Genomic DNA, 13,918 nt, shown 5'->3' on the forward strand with positions numbered 1-13,918 from the left:
TAGCCTATAGTTACCTGTGTACTAGAGGACATCGAAAGAACGGGTCAACTCCTTGGTAGGTCGGTAAGCTGTACAATGTGGTTATTTATATAAGCATCGTGTCTATCTGTTGATTTGAGAGCTGGAATCGAGACATTCTTCCATATAAGCTGGTATGCTTGATTTGTCACATCGTGTTCCCTGAGATATCACAAATAGTGGCATCAAATGACTGCATCTAACAGAGAAATCCATGTTTAGAAGTCTGTCTCCTTCCTGTTTTATTTCCTCGTAATGATGAATATTTCAAATTTTCAGATTCAGGTTAATGTATCAAGATGCGTTAAAATTGTGGGGAAGATATGTGACCGTTAGTCATTATACCCTGGTCAATGCAGGTTGGTGAGGAAACTCACCCGACGTGGATAACCACACACCACTTGCACTCAGATGACCCCAACCACTCGGGACTCAAGCAGGTACACGGATAGCACCGGGAGGTCTTCATCCAGCTGTGGATTGATCGTGGTCAATGATGACATTCAATGTTTAAGGTGTAGTAGCGGTGCAATTGTTAGCGCAATGCACTATGAACCCAGCAGCGACTCAAGTTTGATTACTGATCACGGATGACATCAGTAGCGAGTGATATCTGAACTAATTCTGGGCACCTACCTGTCCTTCACCAATCCACACTGACCAATGTGGTGAATGATGGTCAAACAACCCCCATGGCAGAAACATCGTGGTGGAGGAATTTATCCAGCAGTGGATCGACAAAGGTCTTCACATTTAAATAAAATGTTTAGTGCCAAGCGATTGGACTACACATTTTAATTCTAGATTTAAAGCTTTCGTGACTGCTAGGATCCATACTCTTTGGTTCTATTGGGTAAAGTCAGCGCTGTCCTCCAGACAGTCTTGTCCCTTCACCTGATGAAGGCCGCTTGTGTTGTGGCCGAAACGTAGTGAGTTTTTGTTATGTTATTTTCACCTACGTGACTTTACCCAATAGAACCAAAGAGTACTACACATTTTACCCAGCAGAATGGCGGTGATTATCGCACGCGCAAAACGAAATCGTCTCGCAAGTTCACAGTGTCACATTGTGCGTCTTCATTCTTTGTGCCGTCTGCCTTTTGCTCAGGCCAAGCGCGACATCCCGTGTAGTCACGGCGCTGTCACTGATCACCAATCGATTATATAATTACTGCACCTGAATGAGTTAAATGAAGACGTCACCCTGCTGCTGCTCTATTTAAGACCGGGAGCAAGTGAGGGCTTTACCATTCTGGCGAATTGCCCGATGATGCTGTATGTAATTACCAGCGAAACGTCGTATTCAAACTGTAAATGTTGTTGATTCACCCTTCAACACAGCGGTGGGCTGATGTAGTGAACTCTTTTGTCTTTTGTCAACGTGACACTTTTTTTGCTGATTGGCCGTGTCGGGTGGTGGAGGGTTACGACACATTTATAAATAACGCGATCTAACCCAAAAACCTTTATTATGAATCACGACACTAATTACACCATAACTAGCTACGTGTCCACCAGGCTAACTACACTAATTACACCGTAATTAGCTACATAACCACCAGGCTAACTACACTAATTACACCGTACCTAGCTACGGAACCACCAGGCTAACTACAATAATTACACCGTAACTAGCTACGTGACCACCAGGCTAACTACACTAATTACACCGTAACTAGCTATGTAACCACCAGGCTAACTACACTAATTACACCGTAACTAGCTACGTGACCACCAGGCTAATGACACTAATTACACCATAACTAGCTACATAACCACCAGGCTAACTACACTAATTACACCGTAACTAGCTACGTGACCACCAGGCTAACTACACTAACTACACCGTAACTAGCTACGTAACCACCAGGCTAACTACGCTAATTACACCGTAACTAGCTACGTGACCGCCAGGCTAACTACACTAATTACACCGTAACTAGCTACGTGACCACCAGGCTAACTACACTAATTACACCATAACTAGCTACGTCACCACCAGGCTAACTACACTAATTACACCGTAACTAGCTCCGTAACCAACAGGCTAACTACACAAATTACACCGTAACTAGCTACGTAACCACCAGGCTAACTACACTAATTACACCCTAACTAGCTACGTCACCACCAGGCTAACTACACTAATTACACCGTAACTAGCTACGTCACCACCAGGCTAACTACACTAATTACACCGTAACTAGCTCCGTAACCACCAGGCTAACTACACGAATTACACCGTAACTAGCTCCGTAACCACCAGGCTAACTACACTAATTACACCGTAACCAGCTACGTAACCACCAGGCTAACTACACTAATTACACCGTAACCAGCTACGTAACCCCCAGGCTAACTACACTAATTACACCATAACTAGCTATGTCACCACCAGGCTAACTACACTAATTACACCGTAACTAGCTACGTCACCACCAGGCTAACTACACTAATTACACCGTAACTAGCTCCGTAACCAACAGGCTAACTACACAAATTACACCGTAACTAGCTACGTAACCACCAGGCTAACTACACTAATTACACCCTAACTAGCTACGTCACCACCAGGCTAACTACACTAATTACACCGTAACTAGCTACGTCACCACCAGGCTAACTACACTAATTACACCGTAACTAGCTCCGTAACCACCAGGCTAACTACACGAATTACACCGTAACTAGCTACGTAACCACCAGGCTAACTACACTAATTACACCGTAACCAGCTACGTAACCCCCAGGCTAACTACACTAATTACACCATAACTAGCTATGTCACCACCAGGCTAACTACACTAATTACACCGTAACTAGCTACGTAACCACCAGGCTAACTACACTAATTACACCGTAACTAGCTACGTAACCACCAGGCTAACTACACTAATTACACCGTAACTAGCTACGTGACCACCAGGCTAACTACACTAACTACACTGGGAGTAGCTACAACGGACAGGACCCCAGCTTGGGTCCAAGTCCACGTGTTGGTGACTCTTCACGGACGTCGAATGTAGATCTTCAGGATGACAACAGCAACTCTGGGGAACCCAGCTTATATCCTCCGTGGCCGTGGCTGGCCCCACCCTTGGCCACGACCACCTTCTAGAATCCTCGAGCAGGATCTCGCCCCGACACGTGACCACCCCTAGCCCCCCCACTTGGGGACCCTGTGTAGACTTTACCAGTCACGTGTTCTCCGGGGTCAACCCGAGTGCCATGGCCTAAAGTAACCCGATTCCATGGCTGACACTCTCACACCCCATCCTGTAGGGGTCGGCAATGCACACCTGAGCGTGGTGTCACTCAGCGCTATGACTCAGCGCTCACAGAGCCCCTCTAGGGCCAGCACGACACCCGCATACAAGTGGTGTCCACGATGTGAGTACATCGCACACCGTGCCCCTCTAGTGCCGGCATTACACAGCGACGTCTGCGACGTCAGTACATCTGCATTCCTCTTTCCATCCCAGAGTAACTCTCAGCATGCACCGCTCCACGCTTTTTTCCTAAATACTTTTCAGCTTTTGTTCCATGTTCTTGTTTGATAATTCTTATTTATCACCGGTGCTATGGTATAAGCCATGGTCCTTGTGTATTCTTTTCTTACACCGAGCACTCCATCCATGCTTTGTTATACGCAGGATACACGACTGCAATATTATCTTTGTCAGTCTTCAAACTCGCGCAATCATAGTACTCCTGTTCTAGTCAATGCATAAGCTGTCTGTGCAATGAAAAATCAATCTGAAAAGTTTACCTCTTGAATTAAGGCCTTATATGGCTTGGCACATTCTTATCTTTCAGAACTGATTGTTCTCTATACCACTATCTGTAACCTTGAGTACACAGACACTGGACGAATACTCATCCTTCATGTTAAGGTAGACATTGCAGGGTTTTAGACCATTCTGTTTTTACTTAACTAAACAATTGAACCAAATTGTCCTGCCACCTAGGGACAATCACATCGAACGTTTTATTTTACACTCTCTCAATTGGGATATGTCGTGGTGTTTATTAGGTTGTAGTTTTCCACTTTTTCTACATATGTACTTGTTTATAGAGTTGTAGATGTATAGATGTAGCACTATATTACATGGTAAAGTTAATTTGGCCACCTTTTTGTGAAAGTAAACATATTTGCTTAAATTAACATTATTTTCAAAGCAGAGGAAAGTTGGTAGTCTGATGCAAAGTCTTCACGGTTGTTTGCATGGAGGCCACAGGTAAATAACCGCACCGTGCAGCCCAAGTTTTCCTGGTCATAGATGTTCTTTGCCTGCCACCGTTAAGTCTGTTTGAGACGCTTGCATGGAGGTCCCAGCTGTGGAGACTGGGCCGTGGCCAAGGCACGGAAAGCATCCACAACCAGGTGAGGGCGAGACAGAACCATGGACTTCCAGCCCGCCGTCTCCATTACGTCCATCGCATGACTGCAAGTACAAGTCAGGGTTAAGCGAGCTCCTAATAAGCAGTGTCTATAAGGATTGGGGCAAACGGTTAGTCTCCATTAAAAGGGACTGTAATGCAAATTGCCATGTAAGCATCATCAATGTTACGCAGCTCAGTGACAGTCACACTCTCACTAGACTTGCCTGTTTATTATGAAGTCAATGGCCCGGGCCTTCAACTGCTCTGCACTGTGCAAATCGGCCAAGATCAAAGTCTCTGCAACATTTTCCACCGACAAGTTTGTGCATAGTGCCTCCTCGCACATCACCTTCAACCTCTCTAATGCATACTTGAGAAAAGTAAAAACAAAGTGCAATTTCAGCATTAAGAACACTATTTTCTCTACCTATTTCGCTTGTATAACATTCCCTCACCCCATGAACTACTTTATAAACGCAGTATACAGCAGTCAAATGTTTGAGAATTTTCTTAAAACATGGCATCAACCTTTCAGCATATTTATGTTTTAAGTCATGTATTTATTGATCTCTACTATAATTAGGGGTCCTTGTCCTAAACTTTATTATATTGGTTACAAAGTCATGCAAATTACAAAGGAGGTGAGATGTTGTTTTCCAAGAGCTTAAAGAGTTTGGTTGTTAAGCTGATAAACAATGCAACTGCAAGCCACCATATTTCAACTCTAGCAGAATATTAAACTTTAATGAACAAAGCTTGAACATGCGACTTTATACGATTTGTATTCTTATTTCATTACAATCGCTTTAGGAACTATTGAATATGATGTTCCAGAAGGGAGAGTAATGACTCTTAACTGATTATCTGGCAGATCTTCAGGAACAGCAGGATATCCGTTTCCTTAATAAAAGTATATTTGTTCCAATTTATTTCTATACAGCCATGCCACATCAAACAATCTATTAAAACACGTCCCTTTATTTTATTACTAATTGTATCAATTGTTAATGTGATTAACAAAAACCCCTCAATACAAGAACACACAGCCAAATGGTTGCACTTAGGATAAAAATGCTGCATGTGAATGCACTTCAATGCACACGTACTAGCCTCTAGCATGGACTAATACCAGTTTGACATTCAATTCAATTGTGAAATTGCATGACAATTTATATTTTTTGTTGAAAATTCAATCATCTCCCAGGACATCAATTCCAAAACCTGAAAGCACTAATGTGAACATCTACATCAAATACATTTGCTATTCATATTATTTGTGACACGGGCTTTAGAAAATACCTAAATGCTGTTTTAATTTCACTTGCGACCTACAACTGCATACCGATACATCACAAGGTGGTGCGATCTCATGTTAATATTTTAAGCGTGTAACCTTGTCAGCAGCGGCCAGCAGCTCATCAGCCATCTTCTCCAGGTTTGGAGCCCTTCCCGTATAGACAAAACTCATCATTTCCTTGAACACGTCAGGCTCCACATCATTAATCTCCACTCGATTCTGCAAGGTAGCAACACAATATATTCAAATTAACTTCGGCATATATTGGGAGACGAAAATATAGCATTCAATTAAATAAAATAAACATCCGTTATATCTACACAACACATGTAAAGTGGCTCCATTAAAGTTGTATTCAACTTGCCGATGACTATTTATTGCGCGTAATAAATCCATTCTTGACACACATGCAATGGCCTTCTGTGAAATGTTGAATAAAAAATAGCTATAAAATACAATCTAACATTCCCTCGTAATGAATACTTTTTGATAATAAATAGGCAATGCGCCAAAAGAGTTACTAGGGTAATAGTTCAACATTTGACAGCACTCTCAAGAGATACTTATCAACCGATCCATTGTGACAAATGCACCTTGGAAATGTATGATCACAGTATTAATGTGCTGTATTAAGATTGCATTTAAAGATACCTTTTTGCTCTCTTCCATTTCATGTTCAAACATAGCATTAAAAACAAGTGACCGACCTGAAAAAGGTAAAGCAACTGTTAACAAATACAGTAAAACCTTGGATTGCGAGAATAATTTGTTCCGGAAACGTGTTTGTAATCCAAAGCACTCGTATATCAAAGCACTCGTATATCAGTTGTGATCACGTGACGCTAGGCAGACAAAGCGTATACGTACTACTCGTATTGCAAAACCTCACTCGTTTATCAAATTAATATTTATTAAAAAAATTTGCTCGTCTTGCAGAACACTTGCAGACCAAGTTACTCGCAATTCAAGGTTTTACTGTACAGTGAATTGGAAAAACACCGGAATGTGGTACAGACACATTTAGATGTTATATCTAGAGATCAATTAATCTAGATACAAAAGAGGTAAAATCCAGATCCATATTTTATTTCATATGGCATATCCATTACAGATTTGGCAAACATGGACGCAAATAAATGTCCAAATTAGAGGCTCAAAACCTACACCATAACTGCATTGTGAAAAATTAATTCCTGCACAACAACGATATAGTGAAGTAAATAAAAACGGAATAAAAACTTTAGCAACAGGCTAATTAAATATGTTTATCTCTCACACAATACAATATTACATTTATATATGTAGTGACATCGCGAATGTCACTGTGTAATGCCGGCTATAGAGAGGCACGGCGTGCGATGAATTAACATCGCGGGCACCACGTGGATGTGGGTGCAGTACCGGCCCGAGAGGGGCATGGTGAGCGCTGTCTGACAGTGCTGAGTGGCACCACGCTCTGCGTGCGGTGCCGACCCCTACAGGATAGGGTGTGAGAGTGCTGGCCATGGGAATGGGGTTACCAAGGGCCATGGCACTTGACCACGAAGGACACGTGACCGGTAAAGTGTACACAGGGCCCCCAGGTGGGGGCTAGGGGTGGTCACGTGTCAGGGCCGGGAACCCGCTAGAGGATTCCAGAAGGTGGCCGTGGCCAAGGGCGGAGCCACCCTCGCCACAGAGGATAAAAGCCGGGTCCCTGAGAGGGACCGGCTGCTGTTGTTCATCCTGAAGAATATACGTCCTACAAGAGTCACCAACACGTGGACCCGGACCCCGGCCAGGGTCCGGTCCGTCGTAGCTAATTCCCGTGTAATTAGTGTAGATAGCCTGGTGGTCCACCACCATAGGTTGTTCATGTGTTAAGGGGTAGTACCCCGTGTGTCGGTTGAAGAAGTGCGTCTGTGACTCAGTTGAATTCACTACACATATTTACTGATGTATCCTTTAACAAAAAGCATTACAAATTGACGTAAGCATTTGCCAGTGTTAGTTAATAAAATTCAATGTAAAACAGGAAATGGCTGTAGTTGATTACCCCAAACTAATTACAGTATCATTAATTATATGGTTCTATTGTACACTAAACGACGCATGTGTTGCTTGTTGTGGCACAGACCTGCCAATACGGCCTTGTGGGCTTTAAACTCCTGGCCACCAACACGAAGCAGGCAGTCAGTGAAGCGGGAATTGTCCCAGATCTCCCCGAAGTCAACTGCCAGCCGGCAATCTGGTACTTTGAATGTACTCATGCTGGATTGACCAGAAATGTTCACGGAATCCTGCACCACACTAACCTGCATAGACATCAACCAGCTTTGAGAAGGCATTTGATGATTTTTTTTTACAAATCCTCACTTAACTACACATTTTGCATGAAGATGTAGGCTTTGGTTCAATCAAGCAAACAAATCTGCAGACATCCTATATCAGAACAAGTGTTGTGAATAATGCCAAAATAGAGGTCCGTGAAATGTTTTTCATATGAATCAATTTTCATTCTATATTTTTGTCAAGTTATTTTACACTGTATAAACAGTTTAAACAGGTAGTGAGGCCCCTAATTATGGGTTTTGCACAACAACAGAGGAAGTGAACAGCTCTTCTTGATGTGCTTCCTTTCATTATCAAAAATGCTTGTATTTTGTAAAGTATTTTAAAGGTAAAAAATATAAATCTGGCTGATTAAAAGGACCCCCCTAAGGACAAGTAACATTTACATCAAACTGGCTGATGTCCGAGAATAGGAAAAGGAATTCATGTGGCGACATTTAAACAAAACACTTTATGTAATACCTGACATTCTAGTTTATAAAAATGTCAAGGTTTAAATATAAACACTATCCAGAGGGAGAAAACCAAAAAAAAAATACGCTTGATTATTTAATTGTTGTGCTATGTTAACTCTAGCACCAGTGGAGGAAAAACGTGCTTGTAAAACTCATGTTAACAATTTCCTTGTATGGAACAGGGAAAGTAATTATTACAATCTTCAATTAAGTAGAATATTGACTCCAACTGTGCAATTGTAATGACTAAAATAGAAAATTACACATTAGCTGCAGCATGTCATACTTACTTCACCAAAGAGTGTCAGTTTGTTATCTGGAAGCAAGCTATTAGATTCATCAAGCAAAAAATCTCTTCGAATGAATTTTTTAAATCCCCAGTCTTTTCCTTGGAAAAAGCGGTATGCTCGCGGGCTCTCTGTAAAAAAATAGATTTCAAACAATACTCACCAGTTCTTACAATAAACGGTGGTAATTTCATGTAATGGGAAAAAAAAAAACTTAATTCTATTTTCAAAGTGTAAAGACAGCAATGTATTCTAAAGCCCTGCGCCACGGTGGCAGTCAACTACCTCGCCTGGTATATAGGTCATGGGTTCGATCTCAACCCTGATGCCTGTATATTTGGAATCTGCATGTTCTCCTTGTGGTTGCATGTATTTTTATCCAGGTCTTCCGGTTTTTCCCTCCATATTTATAAAAATCCAGAGTATTTGGCTATACATTTCCTCACAATAAGCCATCTCGTTAAGCTATCGTTTGTGGCCGGGGCACTTCTGAAAAAGAGCTATGTACAGTGAGGGAAAAAAGTATTTGATTCCCTGCTGATTTTGTACGTTTGCCCACTGACAAAGAAATGATCAGTCTATCATTTTAATGGTAGGTTTATTTGAACAGTGAGAGACAGAAAAACAACAAAATTCAGAAAAACGCATGTCAAAAATGTTCTAAATTGATTTGCATTGTAATGAGGGAAATAAGTATTTGACCCCTCTGCAAAACATGACCTAGTACTTGGTGGCAAAACCCTTGTTGGCAGAGGCCAGACGTTTCTTGTAGTTGGCCACCTGGTTTGCACACATCTCAGGAGGGATTTTGTCCCACTCCTCTTTGCAGATCTTCTCCAAGTCATTAAGGTTTCGAGGCTGACGTTTGGCAACTCGAACCTTCAGCTCCCTCCACATATTATCTATGGGATTAAGGTCTGGAGACTGGCTAGGCCACTCCAGGACCTTAATGTGCTTTTTCTTGAGCCACTCCTTTGTTGCCTTGGCCGTGTGTTTTGGGTTATTGTCATGCTGGAATACCCATACAGGACCCATTTTCAATGCCCTGGCTGAGGGAAGGAGGTTCTCACCCAAGATTTGACGGTACATGGCCCCGTCCATTTTCCCTTTGATGCGGTGAAGTTGTCCCGTCCCCTTAGCAGAAAAACACCCCCAAAGCATAATGATTACACCTCCATGTTTGACAGTGGGGATGGTGTTCTTGGGGTCATAGGCAGCATTCCTCCTCCTCCAAACACGGCGAGTTGAGTTGATGCCAAAGAGGTCCATTTTGGTCTCATCTGACCACAACACTTTCACCCAGTTGTCCTCTGAATCACTCAGATGTTCATTGGCAAGCTTCAGACAGGCATGTATATGTACTTTGTTGAGCAGGGGGACCTTGTGGGCGCTGCAGGATTTCAGTCCTTCACGGCGTAGTGTTACCAATTTTTTTCTTGGTGACTATGGTCCCAGCTGCCTTGAGATCATTGACAAGATCCTCCCGTGTAGTTCTGGGCTGATTCCTCACCGTTCTCATGATCATTGCAACCCCACGAGGTGAGATCTTGCATGGGGCCCCAGACCGAGGGAGATTGACAGTTCTTTTGTGTTTCTTCCATTTGCGAATAATCGCACCAACTGTTGTCACCTTCTCACCAAGCTGCTTGGCAATGGTCTTGTAGCCCATTCCAGCCTTGTGTAGGTCTACAATCTTGTCCCTGACATCCTTGGAGAGCTCTTTGGTCTTGGCCATGGTGGAGAGTTTGGAATCTGATTGATTGCTTCTGTGGAAAGGTGTCTGTTATACAGGTAAGCTGAGATTAGGAGCACTCCCTTTAAGAGTGTGCTCCTAATCTCAGCTCGTTACCTGTATAAACGACACCTGGGAGCCAGAAATCTTTCTGATTGAGAGGGAGTCAAATACTTATTTCCCTCATTAAAATGCCAATCAATTTATACAATTTTTGACATGCGTTTTTCTGGATGTTGTTGTTGTTATTCTGTCTCTCACTGTTGAAATAAACCTACCATTAAAATTATAGACTGATCATTTCTTTGTTAGTGGGCAAACGTACAAAATCAGCAGGGCATCAAATACTTTTTTCCCACACTGTAGCTCAGTGGGCCTTGCCTGGTAAAATAAAAATAGTTCAGTTTAGCTTTTAACTTCAAGGTAGATGAAAATCAGACCTGGATTTAAGTGTATGAAGATATAGTTCATATGGATTAGTTGAATGTGTTTGTGTATTAATAATGCTTGTCTTTGTAAACATGGTTGTGTGACGTGAGTTACATGTTAACATTACCAAAGACAACACCAAAGCAAATAATAAGAAAAAAACATGAAAGTTTAAAACAAAAAGATAGATTTAGACTCTCAGAAACATGTTAATAGCCTTAGCAAAGCACAGTAAATGTATGGATGTCATCACTTAAAATAGTTATCGCGCATTTAAAGAGTATCCTGAAAGTAATAAGGCAATTATAAAACAAACAATATGAACCACTAAAGCAAGGTAAAGGAGAAGTGTGAAATGGGATGAAAATGCCAACCTTTGTAAAACCACCAGAAATGAATAAAAAAAATGGATGAGAATACAAACAAAAATAATGAAGTTGTAATAAATAGTGAGTGCAAGCAGAAAAAATAAAGCCGTCACTTGATAAATTACAATGGAATAACACATGGTGAAGATTGTAAAACTAGGAAAAGAAATGTCCGTGAATGACAATGTCCAGGTACACTAAGCAAAATAAAATTATTATTGGAGGGTCAATATCATGGAAAACACAAAAAATATGTATAATGGCAACTTCTGAACGTGGAACAGGATCAAGAGCACTTTTGGAAAATGAATTTGATAATGAAAAGTTGCAATGTGCTACAGGATGAAAGATTCCAATCTAGTGCATATTACCTACTATGAAACACTGATTACAAATAGAAACACTGACAAATGGAACAAAACTAAAAAGTACACAAAGCGTGGAGAGAAGTATGTTGAGAATTACAGTGAGAAACTGAAAGAGGAACACGTTGGTCAAATCAAAACGGCAAATTAGAGACATCATATTCACTGTTGTAAATATAGATTGGGCTTGGACAGGACACATCGCTAAATGGGATGGTTGATGGATGAGACTAGTGGTCGAATAGGAAGAAAAGTAGAGTACATGCCCAAGACGATGTCAAACGTAGACAAGGAGATATTAGATCAGCTCATGTGAAGGATGAGGGATGGTGTTCGTAAGGTTTATAAAATGTTTCCAGCAGTCGATAAATAATGGCTGATTATGATATAATCCTGTTACCAAATACACATATGACGTGAATTGATACTTAAATACAAGTAGTTTCACCCATAGCCTTGGTTTCCTCTCCCTTGGCATTAAGAATAGAAATCTTGAACTTGGCGTAGACTTCACTCTTGGGACAGCTGACCAATAACAAGTACAACGAGAGGTAATCTTTGCTCTCTCCGTCAAAACCCTCGGGGTTTATGCGTAGGCACCTGATTGAACATATGAACAAGACATGGTCGTTAATATTAGGTGTGTATGTACGCGCAGACTATATTACTAAAACAATATAGTATGAACTAAAACATGCACTATGCAAAATTGTTCTAGTAAAGCACCTCCGTGAGCATTGTGATTTTTTTTTAATGTCATAAAATAGCCAGAATTTACTGTACCATTTCAATGTATCATTGGTGCCTGCTGAAAATGTAGAACTCTTGAGAACTTGGCCCATTTCTTCACGACAGAAGCTGAAATTGTTGATGGTCCACATATAAGAGAACTTCACGACCTTAACCTGAAATACACGAGCACATAACAGCTATAAAGCTCATTCATTACCATAAATACATGACCATTGACAAACCCTCAAGTATTTCACCCACACATCTGAATATTGTGCTCAAAAAACACAAACTGTCTATAAGGAAAGAAACATTACTGTAAATGAAAGGGTCTTATTAGTGTTCTGGGATTACCTTGCATGTTCATTACTGCACAGCGTTGACACAACAAGTCTCAACATGTCATAGATTAGAGTGTGCAATAAAAGGCCTTTTTATTTTTTTTATTTGATAAAAACTGCTGCCCCTTTTGTAAAAACACACGACCAGTCAAAATCAGAGACAATTATCTAGTATAATGTTGTTAGTGCAATTCTATGAACTTTGCAATCTGATGTACAAAAATAGCCTGTACAATGATAATCCATAATTGCACTTACACATAATTATGAAACCATTTTGGATGGCTTTGCGACGAACAAAAACCGTGTAAAAGTTAAATGCATTAGCCATGCGCATACTTTGACCGGCACAAGATGGAGACCCGTTGAATGTGATTGGCCACAGGGGAACAAGTTACCTGTGTGTAGCACCAGCTTTCTGCGATGGGCGCATTGGACATTTCAGACGGAGGTGGGGGGCTCGGGGCCCTGGACATGTTTGCATTGAATGCGAGGGAAGTGACATCATCAGGTGACATTAAGAGGGAAGTGACATCATCAGGTGACATTAAGCAGGAAGTGACATCATCAGGCGACATTAAAAGGGAAGTGACATCATCAGGCGATATTAACATGTAAGTGACATCATCAGGCGATATTAACATGTAAGTGACTACGAGATTACGAGTTAAATGTTCTTGCTGTGGTTTTCACACCTGACGATGATTGCTTGTGTTGCGGTCGAAACGTCGTAAGAATTTTATTGTTTTAGATTTTTTATTATTTTATTGTTTCCCTTCTACGTGGTGACTTTACCGAAAGAACAAAGAATATGAATCGCTGCAGTCACGGAAGATTTAAATAATTAAATAAACCACAAGAGATTGTGTCGCGTGCAAAAGAGAGTCGCGTAACCGATCACTCAGGAGTGGGACCTGCGCCTTTAGTGGCACCCCGACGTGAAACGAGCACACGGCACCAACTGTCCCCACTTCCTGAAACGGAACGGGGTTTTACAATCGATGCACGTGCAACTAGTCTCAATGATTGTTGCGCAACAGGAGTGCTTCAGGAGAGCATCAGCGAGGTTTTACTGTTCCTCCTCCACTGGAGGGGCGCAGGCTACAGCACAGCGGTTTACCACCAGGCACTCCGTAGTTTGGGTTGTGTGGACACAACATCGCAGGGCTGTGAGACTTCT

At 41.5% G+C, this 13,918-nt stretch overlaps 1 protein-coding gene across 2 annotated transcripts; it reads right to left on the bottom strand.

Annotated features, from left to right (window-relative positions):
• Positions 1 to 4,464: 4,464 nt before the first annotated feature.
• LOC142912067 (speckle-type POZ protein-like) lies at positions 4,465 to 13,249 on the bottom strand. Of its 2 annotated transcripts, none has more exons than XM_076060358.1 (8): positions 13,137 to 13,249; positions 12,449 to 12,570; positions 12,114 to 12,265; positions 8,775 to 8,902; positions 7,815 to 7,992; positions 6,350 to 6,405; positions 5,795 to 5,917; positions 4,465 to 4,771 (listed from the first exon to the last, which is right to left on the bottom strand). In XM_076060358.1, exons 1-8 carry the CDS (start codon positions 13,212 to 13,214, stop codon positions 4,616 to 4,618), a joined length of 993 nt encoding a protein of 330 aa, XP_075916473.1. In that variant the 5' UTR covers positions 13,215 to 13,249; the 3' UTR covers positions 4,465 to 4,615. The 2 variants fall into 2 exon arrangements, with proteins under 2 accessions (XP_075916473.1, XP_075916474.1); XM_076060359.1 differs by lacking the exon at positions 13,137 to 13,249 and adding an exon at positions 12,997 to 13,084 and having other exon boundaries at positions 4,466 to 4,771.
• Positions 13,250 to 13,918: the final 669 nt, after the last annotated feature.

Source organism: Petromyzon marinus, unplaced genomic scaffold, assembly GCF_048934315.1.
Source record: "Petromyzon marinus isolate PM22_M1 ecotype Great Lakes invasive population unplaced genomic scaffold, UKy_Petmar_22M1.pri1.0 PM_G_Scaffold_184, whole genome shotgun sequence".
Lineage (NCBI taxonomy): Eukaryota > Metazoa > Chordata > Hyperoartia > Petromyzontiformes > Petromyzontidae > Petromyzon > Petromyzon marinus.